Below are 20,677 nucleotides of genomic sequence, written 5' to 3' on the forward strand. Positions count from 1 at the left end.
ATAAACCTAAACGTGTGACATTAATTAAACTCTCCACATTTGCACGTAGTGGAAATTGTAGGTATTTGGATTGTTTTTTCATTCTCTTTTCTTTGACAATAAATTTATCAAGCATTAATGTAAGGTGATTATCCAAAAATTTAGATTAGACGTGACATAAATTAATTACTAACAAATTTACTTCTTATATATAAGTTAATCGAACATTAGTGTTTATGCAAATTTGATCCACATTTATTTGATATGATATTAAACAATTTTAGAACTGTTTAGATTATGTAAGATACTCAGAGATCTTTGGTGCAAGATTATATATGCATTACTTGGTAGTTCGTTATTGGATAATTTCAATTTAATTATCTCTCAAATAATTTTGTTATTTTATATTAAATTAAATAAGCATTGATTCATTAATATCAATTTAAAGGAATATTCCAACAATAATTTTCCTATAACGTTTAATATAACTTAAAAAAAAAAATTCAAACTCTAGATGTTATACACATATTCATTTTACTTTAATAAAATACACTAAATATTAGATTAATTAATAAAAATCGAATTTAATATGTTTATATTCCAATTAAAAAACTTTATACATTAACAAATTTCATATAAAAGAAAAAAAAACATAGCATATCTTTTTGCTAAACATGTGTACTTTTTTAAATAGATATATTAACTTTTAAAATTGTCTTAATAGTATGCTTTATAAGTAAACTAGATTTGGGCCCGTGCGTTGCAATAGACTTTATTTTATATTTTAGTTTAAAAAAAATATGAAAAACTCATTTTATTGTTTTTAAAGAATTGTTTTTGCATATGTTATATGAAATTTATTTTATAGTTAAGAACTCGTTTTCACACATAAGTTTCAGTTAATATTTGTTAGAGGTAGAAAAAACATCCAAACGTAAAAATTTAAATCGGATCCAATCCAAAATAATAATTATAATGAAATAAAAAGGAATTTAGATACTTGTCATCAAATTCTTTTTTTAAATACTATTAATTAGGTATGTTTACTTTTGTTAGGATATTTTTTAAAAGGAAAAAAATATATTTTATCAATCTCGTTTTTATTTTAAATTAAAAAAAGAAAAACTATCAAATACTTTTTTATATTTTTGTTTAGGATTATAGAAAAGGAAAAGTATTATCATATAAACTTTTACAATTATCTTCTGTTTAGAATTTCAGAAAAATCTTATTGCTATCGAATAATTATTTCTAGTTACTATTAAATAATTTCAAATTATGATTTTTACGGTTCATATCAATACTTTTTTTACACTTCCTTTTAATTAAATAATTTTAAGTATCATGTTCATCATCAAATTTTATATACTATCAAATAACTTCTTACAATTCTTTTATGGTTAGGAATTAAAAAATATGATACAAATCTCTTTTATATAGGATTTTCTTTTTAAAGGAAAAGAACTATCAAATATCTTTTTTTACAGTTTTAGGGTGTTAGAAAAGAAAATTAAAATTAAATAATTTTTTATAATTTTTTTTTTAGGATTTAGAAAATAAAAATACTATTAAATAATTATTTCCAGCAAATATTAACTATTTTTAAAAGTTTTTATTTTCAAAATTCGTTTTCTCAATATCACTAATATTTTTAATTTAAATATTTTCAGTATCATATTATTTTTAAAATTCGTTTTCTCAATATCACTAATATTTTTAATTAAATATTTTCAGTATCATATTTATCATTAAATTTTAAAAGTAAAAAATTACTTTTACAATTCTATTTGGTCACGACTTAAAAGGAAAAAAAAATCTTATTTGGTTAAGATTAAAAGAGGAAAAACTTATTTTTCAAATTTCTTTTATTTAGGATTTTAGGGAAAATTTTTATTTTCACATAATGATAGAATTTTATTAATACATACACAATGTTTTTTTGTAAAAATGTCACAATCATATCGGGTAAAATATTTGAAGTTATTTTTGATTTATAATTTTTTAACACAAAATTATCTATTAAAAAGAAAAGTTAGTTATTTATAAGAAATAAGTTACTTTTAATTTTTTAAAAAAGGAAAATTCCAACTATAATGTGTTCTTGTTTTTCAAGATTTTTATACAACTAATATATTTTCAATAAAAAATTATGTTTAGTTAATTATATATTGTGTCTTATACATACAAACATATATTCCTCATATTTACACATACTTATGTACGATAAAAACATCATAATTAAAAAAACTTGTGGTAGCATCATAAGATGTAATAAGGATGATACAAAAAATTGAGTTGTATAAAGAAATTAAAAGAAAATACTCAGATAATATTTATATTGTCAATACTATTTTTTGAGAAAATAATATGAGGAACCTTAAACCTAAATATAGATGTGAAAATATTATTTATTTTGGTTTATATTTTTGTAGCATACATTTATCGGTTAAAAAGGAAAGTTAGTTATTTATATGAAAATAATAAGAGTACTTTTACATTTTTTTACTTAGATTTTAAAAAAGAAATATCACTTATTTTATATTTAGTTTTTCTATTTGATTTTTTAGTAAATAATTTCTTATACTTGTAGGATTTTATAATTCGTTTTTACTTAAACTTTTTTTAAAAAAATAAACTTTTAAAAAAAAAATAATATTTTCTCTTATAATATCTTTCTTTAGCATCTTTAAAGATGAAAAATATACAAAATATTTTGAAAAGAAAAAAAAATACTTTCAAATAGCTTTTTATAATTATTCTTTTGTTTATAGAATTTTCAAAAATTAAATTTACTATCAAATATTTTTAAAATATTATAAAAAGAGCCATACAAATATAATTGTAAAACGTTATGTAATAGTAATTTTCCTTTTCTTAACTCCTAAAAAGAATAATAAACTATATTTTTGTAATAATTTTTCTTTTCTAGTGTCCAAAAAAATGTAAAAATAATTTTATTTTTCTAGATCTTTTTAAATTCTAATAAAAGAGAATTGTAACATATTTTTGACACATGTCATAATCTTAATAAATTAATTGACACATGTCGCGATCATGTTAATTAGCAACTTTGAAAAACCAAGCTTTATTCCAATAAGCTCCATCCATGTTCACGTTCTTCTCCATTTTCATCTTACATTTTCATGTAAATTTTTTTCTTCCAATAACACTTTTATTTTTGTTGACACGAAACTTTTTTTATTTATTTTAGTTATCAATGTATTAAATCTATTAACAAATCCAACTACATTTTCTCAAAAAAAAAATCCAACTAAATCAAGGCTCATTGAAAGAGAAGATACTATTTTGATGTATAAGCACTGAAGAAACAATCGTTGAAACATAACTAAATTTGTGAACCGAGTTTTTAAAGTTACCGGTTCTAACGGCTTTCGGCCGTTTTTCGGGTCACACAAATCCGGTTTTAGAAACAAACCCAACTCGGCTTAATGAAGGAGTTACGGTTGAACCGGTCCAACCGACCGGTCCAGTTTTTCAAACAATGCATATCATTTTGTTTGATTATCTAAAACAGTATATTAACCCAATACAAACACAAATAAAAACCATGATCAAACTTAATGTGATCCTTCAAAGTAATAAAAATACATGCACGGGTCAAAAATTAAGTAAATACACTATAGAAGAACCACAAGAAACTGTTGATATACCTTGAACCGTTAGCGCTAGGGGTTTTAGAATCATAAGGGTCTAATATATTTGTGTTCTTCTAGTTCTAATATAAAATAATTAGTTTATAATTAGTAAAATGTGTCTTTTTGAACTAAGTGGTCTTGGCCTAGTGGTAAAGAGGTTCCAGCTAGAGCTTATGCCCTTGGATCGATTCTCCTTGGCCACCCATAGACGCTTTAAGTGGCAAAAAAAACCCAGATTTTTATGGGCCCCTTGGTGATATAGCCGCCAAAACAAACAAAATCCAAATTTAGATTCAGTTTAAAACAATTTAACAAAAATATGTATACTATTGGTTATTGCATCCACCCCTTTTCAAAAGTATTATTAACCTTTGCCCATAAAAGTAGATAAAGTGCCAAATTTTTCTATCAATTTTTTTTGTAAAAACCATTTTTATATGCTTATCGTAATCGGATATGAAAAACCCTCGAAAGAGATAGCGCAACCAATTATTTTCTAAATAATAATTTTATATAGTCCAATTGCCACACTCCAAAACAACATTTGAACTAAACAAGACAATAAGAGCCCTCAAGAGAGAAAGAGAGAGATTTTTTTTAGTTTCAACAAAATTTATTTACTTTCTAAAATTCTAATTAATAATTTAATAAAATTTAGTAAGTAAAAATACTGTAAAACTTATATAAAATATAATATTCATATAACTTATATATATATATATATTTCTTTAAATATTTATATATATATATATATATGCATATAACGGATCTGAACAGATATCAATTCCTAAAAATATTATTATTTGTGATTTGCTTTATTTTTTATGTATATTGCATATTAGTATTTGATTTGCTTCGTAGAGTCACGGATATCCGGATTTATTTGTTCGAAATCGAAACGGATAACCAATCAAATCAAAATCAAATCAATATTTAAGGATATTTGTTCATCCCCATCAAACCAAGTGGGCCTTGGATCAACAACAGAGTTTAGATCCCTAAACTTTTCGTTGACCAACTAATTTGACATGATTTATTACTTTCTCAGTTTTATATTAATTGTCGTTTTAGAATTTAATTATTTTATTTTAAATATTGTTTTATGTTTTCAGTATATTTATTTAATAGTTTTCTAATTTTATTGTTATTCTCTTAGTTTATTAATTAAGATAATCAAATAAAACAATGTGGTTTTACAAAATTATTTACCGTATTTTTATTTTGAATATTATGCCTCAAAGTTTATTAGTTTTTATAGCTTATAGTCATTTTGACCTACTTAACTTTCTAGAGTTATATCAAACACTTAATGATTTATATTTCTTTGGTATTTTGTTAGAATGTGCTAGTGATTTTTTTGTAGTGTTTACTTTTGACTTGATCGTCTAAGAAATTTTTTGAACATTTATGGCTTTCGTTGAAAAACTTAATACAGTATATATGTAACTGAAAAATGTAAAAACAATTACAAACATTTAGTGACGATAAAATAATAATTGGTGTGCTTTCATATACGAGGGACTGCAATGGTTAAATAGAAATAAAAAACGAGAATGTATTTCCGGTGGAGCTTTGAAAAATATCCAGACAAGGATATATAGTGTGAGGTACGAGTACAATTATATAATAACTAAATAAGGTGTGTAATCTTTGGCACAGAAGGTGGAGAAAATCATTTCTTGATGGTCATATCCTAATTCAACATGTGAATACACTTGTTTGTTTGTTTACTATTATGGATTGACTGGTTTTGTGTTAAATGTGTTTCATGTTTTAATACATTCACTAGATTTTGATCCGTGCTTTTAAAGCGATGGATTAATTTTTTGATGATTTTAAAAATATAAATATTATATAAAAAATTATTTATTTTATATATTTTATATTAATTTTAATTTTAGTCTTATTAATTTAAAATCAAAATGAAATAAATCATTTTCTTAACCCGTTTCACTTTACATAAAATATGTTTTTATATTTTTGTAATAGAGTGGGCTAATATGTTTCTTTTGTTTTGTACTTTATAAATATTGCAATTTTTGATAAAATGACCCAAACAAAACTTCATCCTTGAACTTCAATTGCATTGATACAGATATTCTTATATATCTTACTAGGTGTTTTCTTGCACCATGTGCAGTGATAAAATTTTACATTATATTTTTTTAAAAAAATTGTTAATATTTTAGATTTTATTATTTTAAACTAATATCTTAATAAAAATACTAAATACTAATTTAGTTAAACATATAATTAAGATAAAATAAACAATTTGATTTATTTAAAATTAATTTCAAGTTATATTTAAAATTATAATTTACATAGATTTTCATTTATTTATTTTGGTTAAGATAAATTAAATTAACTTGTATACAGTAAAATTGATATAATTTTTTTATATAATTATCAAAAAATAAATTAAAAATAATTCCTAAAATTTTTAGATATCAAAAATAAACAAATGATATCACGATTAAAAATTAAATTTTTTTAAAAAGATTGTATAACATTTTGAAAATATTTTTTTAATGATAATTTTTTTATGATTATAAAAATATATTTAAATACTATTTCGAAATTTTAAAATCTTTTATATTTCTCTTGTCATATTATTTAATGACATATTTGAATAGATTTCTTTTAATGATGATTTATGAATTATTACCATATTATTAAAACTTACCAAAAATTTAAATTAACATTAAATGTTGTTGTTCATGTCATTTTTAACCATAAGCCATGTCATCAATTTTAATATGTCATGTCACATTTTTTAGTGAGAGTGATTGTGGAGATGACATGTGTGAAATCACTTCACATCTACGAGATACGTAGATTTGAATGTAGCAAATTTGTGGTTTTTGATTTTTTGACATGTTTTTTTTAATTAAAAATACATAAATAGAATATGTACACGTGAAAATAACAACTATCAATACACTTGTTTAGCTTCTTGCTTCAGTCAGATCATTGTATATAAAATGCACTTATTATCATTATTAAAAATACACTTATTGATTGGTTGTCCACATTAGCTCAACTTATCAACATGATTACGGGTTATTTTAATATTGGGTTGGTAGTTTAAACTTTAAACTAACGATTTGGTAGAGGTGGATTATTTCTGAATAACATTTGTATAGTTAATGTATTCATTAAACGTTTATTGTTGGAGTCTAAATCTTCCTTTTTTGTATTTCAGAATATTCTCTAATGACATAAACAGTAACATTAGGTAATATTAATTAATTATGTAAAACTAAAATTAAGGAATGGCATAGCTTTGTAATTTTTTCCAAAAGCAAGGATGCTTTGATAGTATAGATTAATCAACATTTCTTATCTATGTACACATAAGAGAGAAAAAAAACTCAATATATATATATATATATATATATATAAATATATAAGGTAAATATAACTTGGATATTATTAGCTCACATTTATATTTATTTTGAACTATGAATAATACAATTCAGAGACTTATTTGTCAGGCATGACCCATTTTCTTGCCAGATCTATCCCAAAAACTCTCGATTACTTTGATCTCATGACCCAGTTATTAGAAAAGAAATTATGGTCATAGAGATCTTGAAAAATTTAGCAATCATGTTGACATGCACATTTACGACTGGGAGGTATACCAGGGATGGTAGGTCGATCAGAACAGTCACAACGTATTCCAATATTATTTGGAAAGCCAAGTTTTTTTTTAAAATCGTTTACACATGCACTCTTTCCATTATTTCCGCATGTTCCTTGAAAACTGTCGTCGACGTTGCATCCAAATTTTTTTTTCGCTTCCACCTCGACTGCATTATATCAACCTCAAAAGATTATTAAATTGAAGAATTGTTTAGATCATCAATGGATAACTCAAAAAATACCTTTAACATTATTTAGAACGAGAAATGTGAGAACACAAGAAACCATAAACATAACATTATATCTCATGGCTGAAAATGATGAACAATTCTTAAAAACAAAAAAAAAATTGTTTGTCTTACACTAATTGGAAAACAACATTTTTCGTTGCCAAATAAATACACTCGACAAAGGATAAAAATAGATATTAAAATTAATTCAGAAAAAGTATAAATAAAAGTAATGGTGGAGATAAAAAATAGTCAACGAAATTGAAGGAATTGATCTTTTTTTTCAAAAAATCTTCCAAGCAGAAATAAGTTTTTAAGTTTCTGCTGTACGATCCGCGATGTAGCCGACTATTCTGGACCATTCAATTTGTTCAGACTCAAAAGGTGTTGACGTCTGTTCATAGTTCATACTACACCCAAAAATACCTTAGCAATTTCGTTAGAAAATTATTAGGAAATTTGCAATGAATAACCATAGATAGAAATTTAATTAGGTAAACGGACATGCCACTGTAGATTTTTCAATAATACCAACTTTAACCCTAATCAATCTGACATAGAAGCTAGACCTATGAGTGACACAACTTCTTCCTTATCCATGCCAACAGGGTTCGGTATTAATAATGAAGTTTTGAAACTGTAAGAAACTCTTTGTTGCAAAAGAAAAACAAAATAGAAACTAAACTTATCACTACTTTCAGTTTCCATTTCTCTTTCTTCAGCCTCTCTTCCATCAGGAAGCAACTATGTTCTAAAAGGTGATATGGTGTCTTCCTTCGTCGACTTACCTAAAGATCCAATAGGTAAATCAGAAATTGCTTTGCCCTATATGATGTTCACTGGCGGAAAAAATCTTTTTTTTTGTTATTACTGATCTTGCTCTTGCTCGCTGTAGTATTTTTATTTTTTGAATGGTATGAATCCCACTCTTCTCCTTCATTTTTTTTTATCTTTGTGTTGGTTTAATTTCGTCTAATTGTTTTCATGGATCTTGGTTTTAAACTTTTCAATCTCAAACCTCAGAATATATATGTAGGATTTAATTTCGTATAGTTTGTCAAATGTAAGAGGAAACGGTTGATGATATTTTGGATGTATAGATTCTGTATTGGACTTAGATTTTTTTGCGGGAATTAAATTATAACAATCTTATGATCAAGTGGTAGATTAAATTAATTGCTTAATCATAGCAGTCGTCAGTAGACATTATCCAAAATCCAAATCAATCAGTGGTGGAAAAACAATATTTATATTGGAAGGAGATGACTCAGTGGTGGCTAGTGATATTAGGTTCGATTCTGCCAGCAAGTTACTTCAGCTGAACTCAGAAGAGGGAGCATTATATCCTCATCGTCATCTCCAATCCCAAATTCATTAGAGATAAATCGATATTTCAAAATCAAAGCCAGTAAAATCAATCAGTTAAACAAAAAAAAAAAAAACGAAATCCAAAAAATCGGATCGAATCATAAGAGAAAGAGAGGAAGGCTCAGTTCAGCGGGATTATCGACACAGAAACGAGTCTCGAAAGAAACGCCTAATTCCGGTCTGTTGAGCTTGAATATTTCCGAGTCGTCACTGCCTTCTCTATCTATTTTTCTTAATGGAAAAAAAGATTATCGACAAAAAAAAAATAAAACGAATCAATCAAAAGAAACCGAATAGTAGATGCAGTGGTGATGATGAATGAGGCTTAGGCGATTGCTCTGTAAATTATATAGTGATGAGTAGTAGTTAGGGTTTTAGCTAGGTCTTTCTTGGAGGCCCATTTTCGGGCCCGTTAGCTCTCGCGGGGATGCTTTGGTTTAAGCTCGGTACGATTTAGTTTTGGTTCTCTTGGAATGGTTTTTGGTTTGTAACTGAAATATTTGGTTCAGATAAGTAAGCTAATTGATGCTGTTACTAATTAATTAGGTTTACAAGCTTCACAAACTGCCTGAGTTCTACAAGGTCCATTTGCTTTTTCTATTTACTACTTTACAACTACTAAGCTTTGGATATGCTATTGATTCTTTCACCAACACTTCACCCCATTGGTTCTACTTCAATTCTTTCCTTTAGGAACCGCGGCCACATATATATCTTTGGCATGGGGCTTTTGAGACCATTTTAATATATTTTGTTATTTTCATCTTTAGAATAGAAGAATTTTATAACAGAAGTGAAATATGTTCTAATATTTTTTTTTATAATAACAATCTCTAAATATATAATAAAAAATAGAAAAAAAAATTGTTATTTCTTTCTCTATAAACAGAAGAAAAAATAGATGTGTATTAGAGCAATTTCACCACTAAATGCTATTATAGTAGTGAAAATAATAATGTGATGGAGATGCTCTAAAGGGAACTGTTGACGGGTAATTGAGGAAGCTTAGAGCTGCTGGTTGCGTCCAGAATCGTATCTTCACCTCTAAGTTTTGTGGGATCGAGTCTAAGATAGGAAACAAAACACACACAATATGTAAACTCCTAGACGAATAATCAATCTGACCTATCAGGTATTGCATTTGTAACGACATACAAGCATATGAGTTTATCCATTTTTAGGGGTAGTCCACATTGTGTCTTCATTACTCATAACATTATCTGTAATATAATAATAACAGGCATCTGAAGATAGATAACGAACTTGGCTTTTATGTTACACCACCTCTACATGAAATATCCTCTACTGACAACAGATTTTCTGTAACATGGAGTCCCATAATTGACAGAGCATGGCAATAGGCTTCTCAAGCAACCTCATCAAAGCTGGAGTGGCAGCAGCAAGGATAGACGTGATGAGAATGCAGTAAAGCTTCACATGATCAGGCGCCACGCTGGTCATGGCCGTGTTGTGGGAGAAGTACATAGCCATCATACAGATCTGAAGCTGGAACCGCAACGGGAACCCGAGGGTGAGAATATTCAGCATAGAAAGCGAAACCGAAAACCCAATCGTGTTAAAGAAGACAAACAAAGTGAAAGCGATTCCGTTGAATGTCCCCATGATAGACTGCCCTGCTATATAAGGTTGTTGGCTTGGTGTTTTCACGCTCGTTGTGTTCTGGGAAGAGGCAGGCGTGTAGCTGTCTTGCCAGGTTCCACCTGGTGGAGTCAGGCTGGCCTGGAAGGTGGCTGTCGCGACGAGCGAAGCCACCACCAGTAAAGCGCTACGTGCCTCTGATGGCGAGTCTCTGTGCTTTTTGAATGTGAAGTATTTTACGAGATCTTTATGGCTTTGTGACTCCATTGCTCTCTCTTGGCATGCGGAAGTAGAAGAAGTGGTTCGTTGGATATTGGTGGTGGTACCAATATCGCTCCCTCTTTGAGCTCCAGCTTGGATAAGTTTCTCATAGATTTCTCTATCGCCAGCTTCGCTCGGAAACATAACCAGCAAATCCAGTGCAGAGAGACCCATCTTGTTCATTGCATTCACCTCAAAAGTCTTAGACTCTTCTGGTATTGCCTCAACCAACACTTCAATCACCTGTAAGGTAAGAAAAAAAGCAAGATTTTGATTTGTACTTCTTAAGAAAACTATGTACATAATTGTTCTTACCTGGCGATTTTTTCTCCAGGTCGCTAGATGAAGAGGAGTGTTACCCTGTTCATCTTTCTTGTACAACACTTCAATTCGATTCATCACTGTGATCAACTCAACAATAGCTACCACCGCTCCAATCTCTTGGTGCATAACAGCGATATGCAAAGCAGTTTGACCTTGAACCGTCTCGTCTTCTACGCAATCAACACAGCTGGACACAATCTCTCTGATCACGTCGGTTTTGCCTCTCATCGCTGCCACATGAAGTGGAGTCTTTCCATCTCTACCTTTAAGCCGGCAAAGTTTCTTGTCGATTCCCAAAATTGCCCTCACGGTCTCTACTTGACCGGTTCCTGCAGCCGCATGCAGAGGGCTAAAACCTTCTTTGTCCAAATCAAAGACTGATGACCTCTGCCGAGGAATCTTCCCGGCCACGACACACTCTTCACTCCTGAGATTAGAGGAGTTATACAGAGGATCAGTTATCTCTCTCGGTTGATGAGTCTCAAAAGCATCCATTTTGGTTATGATGCAAAGGAGAAGAGAGAGAGAGATGATATTGGTTTGAATATTACTATGATGGTCATCACGACAACACTTGACATTTATTATATTACAGAAAATCCCTTTGACATTTGACTTCGTAGCTAATTAAAAGTTCCTTAAATGAAAGAAATGGTTACAAGTGTCATTTGACTTTTGTAGCATTTGACTTCTAGTTATCTAAGTCCAGACTTTCTGCCTGAGATCATGAACGTTCAATTAAGAAGAGAGTTTCTGTTATTATGGGAAGGAAGAGAAACAAAGACACTTAAAACAAGACTCCTAAACCTATAATTCAATCTCTGTGGAATGAACCCTTTCTTCTAGGGGAATGTAACATTAACCTTTCATCAAAATCATGATGCTGTTGGAACTATCAGGCATCTTTAAAGACCAGGAATAGCCTCCAGGTTATACTTTTCTTCAGCTTTTTGAGCTTCGCCTTCCCCACTCTCTGGAGGCGGTTTCGGCTTCTCCAACGCATCTAGACTCTGGCGATACACATAGGAAGAGCTTTGCCGGTTTTTACTGCTAGAATTGCTTATTTGACTAGCAAGAAACCTTCGGATGAGCCCCCTCAGAAACGGAGCCAACGTATCTGGTTCATGTTCTAGGTAATACATTATTCCTCCCATACATGCACAGAACATAGCCACCTGTTTTCATTGATTGTATAAATAAAAAGATCAGTTCTATTGTTAAAGAGGAAGAACGGTTGGTCCCTTGAATTGTAGTACCTCGGCGTTTTTAATATCAGGAAGAACGTGGCGGTTGACAAGTATCTCCCACAGTGAATCTCCTGCTCGGGGAAGAACGTATAGAGCAAGCTCAGAGCGTCTCGGTTTTTTCTCCAGCATAACCGAGAGAGCTGCTACACCACCCGCGAACCAGTAAACGATCTTGTGGTCCTTGGATGCAACTTTTCTATGGGCACATATGAAAGCCTATTTGCAAATGGGACATAAAGTATTTAGGAATGGTTTTAGGAAACTAGCTGTGTGAAATGAAGTGAAAAGCTACCTGAAAAATCCCAACAAAAGCAGACAAGAAGGAAGTTGATCTAACTGAATCTCTGATTGAATGCCAAGATGTCCGGTAAGGAGAAGCCATGAACTGAAAGTGTACGATAAGATACATCTTATTATCTCTGACTAAAGCATAAACCAAATGGATTCTGAAAGCCTTACCCTTTGTAGGTTTAGAACAACATATGGGACGAATGTGAGGGAGAAGTATAAAGGGAATGTTTTCTTGAATGTAGCTGACATAGCATTAGCATTTTGAGCCAGACACGAGTTAGTGTGTGGATGAATAGCCGAACAAGGGATGATGGAAGCAAACTCTTCCACCTCCACGTCACTGGCTTCGTTTTTACTAGAGATATAGGCTGATAAGGAAGCTACATCGATTGGACCACCTCTGCAGCATTCTCTCACAGCCTGGTAGACAGGCCTTGCAACTGGTCCTGTCTTCTGAATAAATTCTCTATATGATTTTGGCAAGGTTTCAGGACGCATTATAAAAGCATACATAACCTGCACCACGCATCAATCAGAATTGAAAAAGTATAAAATATGATCAACAGAGCATTATAACATCTATGCACTTACATGAACTTGTCCACTAGATTTATTAAACTATTTAGAAGACAACTAGGAGAAGAAAAAAGAAGGAAGAATCTTCAATTACCTGGGCACAAGCGAGAGAAAAGAGTAAAGAATCTCCATGTCTCCAATGGCTTCCCCAAAGATGGAACTTGTTCTTTGACTTTGCGGAATTGTAAGCCGCCTGTTCACAAAGATGAAAAATCAAACTCCCAAAGATACATCTCTTTACTCAGCATGACACCATTAGAGATGTACCTGGCCTAATCTAGCCAAGAGGTACAGAGCAAGTGTGCGGCGCTGGGTGGAATCATCTAAAGCTAGGATAGACAAACCAGCAATCGAACCTGCTAAGACTCTGTTCCACCCTTAATCAAAGTCATAATAAGGAAACAAAACTTTTAAAGCACAAGGCACCAGCAGAAGCAGAAGCATATAAGAAACGGAGGACACAAAAAACATAAAACTTACGAATTCAAGGGCGTCTCTTTCTTCCTCCACTTCCTCAAACAGCATCTAAGCAAGTGATAGGAGCCGGTAAAGCCACCGAAAAGGAGACCAATACGACACGCTTCTTCCCTAACAATCAAATCCGTCTCCGAGACGAGTTGCTGCAACCAGTGTCCATGTATTAGTGAATAAAAGATCACATAATAACTAAAGACACATCCTATACAAGTAAAAGCAATATAGGCAGACCTAAACATTGAACAAAGAGGATAGAACACCTAATTTCAAAACAATGTTCGATCAAATTGAAACTGAAGAAGACTCTAATAAGCAAATTTTCACGAAAGTCTATCCCTTTCGTCGTTTCATTGCTCACCTTGAGATCGAGAAGAGAGGAATAAGACTGCCCTCGAGCGAGCTTGAAAGCGCGGAGAAGGATCCCGATCCCGACCCTGACGCCGTAGGAGAGGAGGAAGCTCTGGCAGAGATTGCCGATCGCATTGGCGACGCAGGAGACGTCGGCGTGATCGCAGAGATCGGCGTGGGAGCCACGCGCCGCGGAGCGCTGTCTGCGCTGGAGCTCGGCCATGGCGTCGCGCAGCCGCTCCTCCGCCTCGCGGAGACGGAGGTCGGCCTCGGAGGAGGCGCGGGAGAGAGGAGAATTGTTGGGAGAAGAGGGAGAAGTCGGCTTGGAGAAGGTCGAAGGCATCTTTGAATTGAAAAGCTTTTTCAAGCTCGGATGATGCAATTCAGAGGAGATGAAGAAGAACAATCATATAGTGAGGATCTCATGTGGGGTACATGCCTTGACACGTCATCTTTTTGTTTTCTTTATATGAGAAAAAAAAATCCAAAAATGAACATACGTTTATTGGACACAAGTTACTCGATTTGGTTTCGCAGTGTCTTTTGAACGGAAATTTGGTTGTAGATTAGAAACGACGTTTTAACCAACATTGGCAAATACTATTTGGTTTTGGACGATCAATACACGACAAGCTTCTTAATCCACGATATTTTATCATACAACCGATTGTCATTGATTATGTTACTCAATCTAATACACAAGTAAAGTTCAAAATGCCCAGGAAAAAAGGGGGCACCTCACTAACAGGCTACCTAATTAGAGGTTACAAGCAGAACCTTAAAATATTAATTTGCCAAAAAGACTAAAGAGCGGTGCCTAAGAGAGAGAGGGATCATGTGGTGCACTATCAGATACAGAGAGCAATTGTATATGCGCCAGAGAGCGTAATAGCGTATCAAGCAGTAGTTACTGAATCGTGTTCTTGACCTCTTGGATGAACGTCTAAGATCGCTGTGAAACATTTGTGTGAACTGTAGTGTTCTTTCCGGTTAGAGTGTAAGGATTCTAGATATCTCTCACTGTTTAATTGATCAGAGCAATATTTCTGTTTAGTGATTTGTCTTGCTTGCAAGTTGCAACCATCTTAACCATATGTGTTTGTTCAAGTTAATTCTCATTCTTCAAAATCCTTGAATGAGGGCTAATTATCCGAATTCGACCAGAAGGCTAATTAAATGGGCACCGGAGCCGTTAGTTACACAAGGTAAAGAAAAACCTAAATATGAAACATAATAACCAATTTTTGGGTTTGGTGTAGCTTAAAAAAAAGGTCGGTTTACTTAAACCCAAACTAATACATTGACAACGACCACCCTTCAGTTTTTTGTTTTTGTTTTGTATAATCTAAAAAAAAGGAAAAACATGAAAAGAAAGCTGGAAGATGTCGACGCCGTAGAGAAGCCCTCTTCTTCTTCTTCTTCTTCTTCTTCTTCTATCATCGCCACTAGCATGAATACTACTGACATAGTGTTACAGACATCATCTCCGAAACTCTCACAGAAGCAAGACTACATCTTCCATGGGGGTGTTTCCTTCTAACCAAACCCCCCCCAAAATCTCTCTACTTTTCTAAGGTTCCCTTTTTCTAATTTTAATTGATTTGGTTTGTGAAGGGAGACGCCATGTGAGGCCGTACTACTTCGAGTTCATCTCTCATGTAAGTCTCCTCTTTCTTCTTTTCCCTAAACTCGTCGTTCACAGTGAGATTGAAATTGCTAGGCCATTTTGTTAGGTGAATAAACGCTGGACTGGGAAAACAATCGTGGACTTGTTCGCCGATGAATTCAAAGGCAGACCTCGTGACTACTATGTATGTTCTCCCCTGTCCAATGCTTTTGACTCTCGAAAAGTTTGTGTTCTAAGATTTTGATTTTGATTTTGATTTTGATTTTGATTCAAACGGTTACAGGTTGGTGCAGTCAAGTGTGGAAGAATCAAAGTTGATGGAGAGACTGTACCACTTTCTTATATTGTCAAATCATCTCAAAAGATCACTCATTTCGTGCACAGGTTGCTCTTAAAGCTAGTTTTTTTTTTTTTTTAATTCACGTGGTTGCATCTTGTAACTGGTTTTGTAATTGCATTGAATGTGTGTGTCTAAGTTTAGAATGTGTGGAAGGTTTCAGGCATGAACCACCGGTGATGACTGATGATGTAGAGATCCTTGTCAAAGAAGATGATGTTGTTACTGTCTGCAAGCCAGCTTCTGTTCCTGTGAGTATTCGGTTTGCTATTATTTTTTCACTTCATGTGGTCTCGGGGCTCATTTTCTGGAGTCTGGAGCATTTGGAACATGTTTTGTTCAGAAATCAGGATGATTGAATTAGATTCTAAGCCAAAAAAATAGTTTTGTTTACTTCCGTTTATACTAAATCTGAAGCGTTAATATGTATCAAACATTGTCACCTTGTATACATATATATAGCTGTTTTATCATATGCCTTTGTGGTGTAAGATTGATATTTTGGTAACAGGACCGATCTTGTTCATCTTGTATAGGTGCATCCATGTGGTCAATACCGTAAGAATACAGTTGTTGGAATCCTTGATGCTGAGCATGACCTCGGCCCTCTCTTTCGTATCCATACATAGTCTAAGTTTTACCGTTTTTTTTAAAATGATACAACAACACTAGCTATCCTTGCATCATTTTTCTCACAGCTATTCACCGATTAGACCGTTTGGTTTCTGGATTGCTCATCATAGCAAGAACTGCTGCCAAAGCTGATTTTTTCAGGAAACAGGTACTCATTTTAGTCGGTCTAATTTTTTCTTGGCTGTAACCATAATTCCCAAGAAGCATGCTATTGGCTCTGGTAAATCAAAATGTCGTAACTTAGTACTTGTCTTGATTGTTTCAGATTGAGGGTGGAATGGTGAAGAAACGTTATATCGCAAAAGTTATTGGCGTGTTCCCAGAAGATGAGGTTTGAAGCTCTTTTGACTCTATTAACGATGTGTGGATTGTTTCTAGTTACCATCCTCATATACTAATTAACATTACAACTGATTTGAGGCCTGTCATAATATCCAAAACTCAAAAAGTTATCTTCATGTTTGGTTTGAAAGTTAATTTGAAGTAGCTGCATGACTTTGACGTTTCAGAAAGTAGTCGATGCCAACATAAATTACAATGGTAGTGAAGGAAGAAGCACAGCAGAGGTAAATCCACTTTATGCATCCAAATACAAAACATAAAAGTCTTCCATGTACACTTGCTAGTAAAATTTCAGAATGTCTATATGCGTTGTGCAGGACGCCAATTCAAGTGGTGGTGATAAGAAGGTGAAGGGGAAGCCTGCGTGTACCAAGTTCACTAGAATCGATACAAATGGGACTCACAGCCTCGTCTTGTGTGAACCAGTCACAGGACGAACTCATCAAGTAAGCAAGTGTTTATACACAATACTGTTCAAAAATTCTCAACGCTTCTATCTTTAGCATCAGGAGAATAGATAGAGAGAGTTTTTTTTTTTTCTTTGGCGTTTCTCATTTCTGTTTTGTGATGATTGTAGATACGAGTGCATCTACAATATACAGGGCATCCCATAGCGAATGACCCACTTTATCTAAATCAACAAGTGGATAATCTGGAGACCAAGATTGCAAAAAGAATTGATGCGGATGAGAGAAAAATGGCCTCCCCAAACGACTATGTGTATTCCAGTGAAGATTTCAGCATTGATCCAATGTGCACAAACTGCCCAAAGCTTATCCCACAAGGGTAAAAAAGATAGACCATAAAACAACTACATTGTGTTCTTGAGCCTTGTCTTATGTTTTCTGAATCATGCAGGTACGAGGAGCATGACGAGGCTCTTTGGTTACATTGCGTTCGATACTCTGGAACAGGATGGGAATACGAATGTCCTTATCCATCTTGGGCATCTCTTTAACCACATTTTACTTGCCGTTACTTAGACAATATAAACTGTAGTTCTTATTACCAACATTTATAGCAACTACAGTACATTGTATACGGGTTTTGCCGTTATGATCTAATCAAGTTTGGACTCCAAGATTCTCAAAACCTTTATGAAATGAATTTTGTGTCATTGTCAACTAAAACCATGTACAAAAAGGAGAACCACTTTGGAGTTTGATTAAAGAACCTAAGCAGTAGCAAAATAACCCATTACATATTTTAGTTATTCTTCACATCTTGTGTTCAGTCATGCAACCGCAAATTAATTTAATTTTCTTAAGGCTTTTAAACAAAAAATCAACGGGTTCGTCTTCAGTTGTAGCCTCTGCTTGTTATGTTCATTTCTGGAAAGCAAGGACCTGTCTATCAAATCCTTTGCTTACGCCTGACAAGCTTGATGTAAGATCCTCCACTGTTCTAAACCCAATCTGTCCCCAAAAAACAAAACACAAGTAACAGAACATGAGGATCCGACCTCAAAACTTTGCCATAAACAAGATCAAATGACAAAAAGAAGGCAGCACTATAATACAGAGATTGGTCGTGCTGCACATAGTTTTGATCTATGCAAGTATGTATGATTGATTTTATAGATCAAGTAGGAACATCGACGAACTAAGCAAATAGAGTAGAAGGAGTACCTTATCAAGAAGAATATTTTGGAAATGCTCTGGACGTAAAACAATGTTTCGGTAGTTCATTGCGGTTGTCTGCAACCACATAAACACATACTCAAACTATATAACTAGCTTGTGAACTCTGAAACATTAGAGATAAGCAATAGAAACAGACACACACCTCTGAGACACGGCGATTCTTTTCATAAGATTTCCAAGGCTGAGGTTCCATTACAAAAATACCACCCTGATAAAGCAAAAGTAAAAGCAAAGCCAGCAACTGTCAATTACGCTTATGAAAGTAAAAAGAAAAAATGAAACGTGCACACTCGAGTATAGAATAGTAGATTACCGGATTAAGAAGACGCCAAATTTTAGAAAACAAGGTGATCAAACCATCATCACCCCAGTTCAAATGAACCCACTTTGTCACACTCAAACTGCACACAAAAAAAAAAAAGAAACTTGTCATCAATGAATTGTTATTTTCAATTTCAGCTAAAAGCAAGCCCGAGACAGAATAAGTTTTAATTTCAATACAAAGTCAGGCTTAGCTACATAAGATTCTTTAACCAGAAACCAAGGCTTTTGAGGTATGCACATCTGAGGTATGACCGTATGAGCACTAGCAAAAGAGTTGGTGACTGTTGTTTCGTTTTCAACCTTTCCCAAAAGGGCACAGAGACCAAACTTACGAGTGATAAAAAGAGACAAAAGGAAAAGGGATGTACCATAGAATTGTATCGTAACGATTCTCGTCAAGGTTACGGGTATGAAGAAAATTCTCTTTCTGAAACGACACAACCTGAAACAGGTCTTTAGTTTCTGCGTTGCTGCCATTAGAGAGAGGAATAGATTGCTCCTCTGAACCATCAGCACCACCTGAATGAGTTTTCTTTTCACCTGGCTTAGCGGAAGTCTGCGTCCTAACAAAACTCCTAAGACGCCAGCGAGCAACCTCAATGAGACCTTCAATCAAAGAAAAATCAATGCACAGGAGCTGAAACCGCTTAAGGAAGATAAGATTATGAAAAGCAATAGTTCTTACTTGAATCAATATCAACTCCAAGAATGCTCCGGCAACCAAACTTCTTAGCTGAAGAAGTAAAGGGAAAACAAACATTAGACAAGACAGTTACATTAAATCGAAGTTAGATGCTGACGGCTTCAAACTATAGCCAAAACAAACGAATAACAAGAAGTTAACATAGAAAGTTTCAGACTTTAACTGACATAGCATTCTCACAAGGATAATGAAGTGAATGCTTACTATCACCAGTAAAAACCAAACAGTAATCAAATCCTAGTTAAAAGAACTAATCTTTCACAAAGATGAAAACTTTTTTACCAATATGGATAGTCATGACGCCGCTATTGCAGCCGATGTCGAGACAGTCCTTGCCTTGAAACCATTCTTTCTTCATCACTTTAAGCCGAGGATCCTCATCCATATCATTGCTTATCTATCACAATCATTACAAGAAAATCCAAAATTATCAGACAAAAGAAAACACTTTTAACATCACAAAAACTGTGAAGAAGGAAGGAGTATATAGAGACTAACTCTGTAGCCGTAGTAGTTTTTGTAGTTTCCGAAAGGACAAAACTCTTGGCTCTTCTTCTGATTGCTACCATTCCCTTGTTGCTTCTGCTCTTCGTTAGTGAATACTTTCTCAGTACTCTTCTTCTCTTTGCTTCTACCTCCTCTCTTCCTCTTCGTCTTGGTTTCGTTGCTGTCCTGACCCATTGTGCGATTATTAGGGTTTCTGTGTTGTTAAACGCGATCAACTCGGTGAAGAGAAACCAGACGATTGGTCTAGTTATAGAGAGGTTTTTCCACCGAGAAAGGTCGAGTAAGCGGCGCGGAGCTAGAAGGCAGAAGAAGAAGCGTCACTCAAAGGTTTATTATTCAGAATTGCAATTGAGGTTTAACGATTCTCGTTAATTAATTACTAGATTTTGACCCGCGATTTCAAATCGCTGAATTATTTTCTAAAAAAACTTTAATTTTTGATATTTTATTTTTTGTTGTGTTAATATTTTTATTTTTGGCACATATATACTATAAATTATATTAAATTTTAACCCATTCTAAAGATATACTATGTAAAAAATATATTAATTATTCTCATA

The 20,677-nt window shown here is 32.9% G+C and overlaps 5 protein-coding genes, 1 non-coding gene and 1 pseudogene across 6 annotated transcripts; 1 reads left to right on the forward strand and 6 right to left on the reverse strand.

The window, feature by feature from the left end:
- Window positions 1-7,042: 7,042 nt before the first annotated feature.
- Window positions 7,043-7,659, reverse strand: LOC106385358 (putative defensin-like protein 225). The gene is made up of 2 exons (XM_048752388.1): window positions 7,523-7,659; window positions 7,043-7,447 (listed from the first exon to the last, which is right to left on the reverse strand). Exons 1-2 carry the CDS (start codon window positions 7,587-7,589, stop codon window positions 7,236-7,238), a joined length of 279 nt encoding a protein of 92 aa, XP_048608345.1. The 5' UTR covers window positions 7,590-7,659; the 3' UTR covers window positions 7,043-7,235.
- Window positions 7,660-8,773: 1,114 nt separating this feature from the next.
- On the reverse strand, window positions 8,774-8,871 carry LOC125584986. Its single transcript, XR_007321878.1, has one exon. It is a non-coding gene; the product is annotated as a small nucleolar RNA R30/Z108 (small nucleolar RNA).
- Window positions 8,872-8,993: 122 nt separating this feature from the next.
- On the reverse strand, window positions 8,994-9,096 carry LOC125584924 (annotated as a pseudogene).
- A 956-nt stretch (window positions 9,097-10,052) lies between these two features.
- On the reverse strand, window positions 10,053-11,557 carry LOC106387922 (ankyrin repeat-containing protein At5g02620). The gene is made up of 2 exons (XM_013827863.3): window positions 11,054-11,557; window positions 10,053-10,981 (listed from the first exon to the last, which is right to left on the reverse strand). Exons 1-2 carry the CDS (start codon window positions 11,555-11,557, stop codon window positions 10,181-10,183), a joined length of 1,305 nt encoding a protein of 434 aa, XP_013683317.1. The 3' UTR covers window positions 10,053-10,180.
- Window positions 11,558-11,678: 121 nt separating this feature from the next.
- On the reverse strand, window positions 11,679-14,424 carry BNAC03G16050D. The gene is made up of 8 exons (XM_013827862.3): window positions 14,012-14,424; window positions 13,657-13,796; window positions 13,444-13,543; window positions 13,271-13,369; window positions 12,769-13,116; window positions 12,602-12,694; window positions 12,319-12,525; window positions 11,679-12,237 (listed from the first exon to the last, which is right to left on the reverse strand). The coding sequence occupies exons 1-8, from the start codon at window positions 14,342-14,344 to the stop codon at window positions 11,968-11,970; spliced, it is 1,590 nt and encodes a 529-aa protein (XP_013683316.1). The 5' UTR covers window positions 14,345-14,424; the 3' UTR covers window positions 11,679-11,967.
- Window positions 14,425-15,307: 883 nt separating this feature from the next.
- On the forward strand, window positions 15,308-18,021 carry LOC106387919 (RNA pseudouridine synthase 7). The gene is made up of 12 exons (XM_013827860.3): window positions 15,308-15,527; window positions 15,616-15,659; window positions 15,735-15,812; window positions 15,912-16,012; window positions 16,129-16,216; window positions 16,502-16,580; window positions 16,664-16,746; window positions 16,864-16,929; window positions 17,108-17,164; window positions 17,258-17,386; window positions 17,518-17,726; window positions 17,799-18,021. The coding sequence occupies exons 1-12, from the start codon at window positions 15,365-15,367 to the stop codon at window positions 17,896-17,898; spliced, it is 1,197 nt and encodes a 398-aa protein (XP_013683314.1). The 5' UTR covers window positions 15,308-15,364; the 3' UTR covers window positions 17,899-18,021.
- A 60-nt stretch (window positions 18,022-18,081) lies between these two features.
- Window positions 18,082-20,465, reverse strand: LOC106387920 (probable RNA methyltransferase At5g51130). Its single transcript, XM_013827861.3, has 8 exons — window positions 20,109-20,465; window positions 19,893-20,007; window positions 19,593-19,640; window positions 19,276-19,513; window positions 18,897-18,984; window positions 18,726-18,791; window positions 18,569-18,637; window positions 18,082-18,355 (listed from the first exon to the last, which is right to left on the reverse strand). The coding sequence occupies exons 1-8, from the start codon at window positions 20,289-20,291 to the stop codon at window positions 18,266-18,268; spliced, it is 897 nt and encodes a 298-aa protein (XP_013683315.1). The 5' UTR covers window positions 20,292-20,465; the 3' UTR covers window positions 18,082-18,265.
- Between the last annotated feature and the right edge of the window lie 212 nt (window positions 20,466-20,677).

The sequence above is a fragment of the Brassica napus genome, chromosome C3, assembly GCF_020379485.1.
Source record: "Brassica napus cultivar Da-Ae chromosome C3, Da-Ae, whole genome shotgun sequence".
NCBI lineage: Eukaryota > Viridiplantae > Streptophyta > Magnoliopsida > Brassicales > Brassicaceae > Brassica > Brassica napus.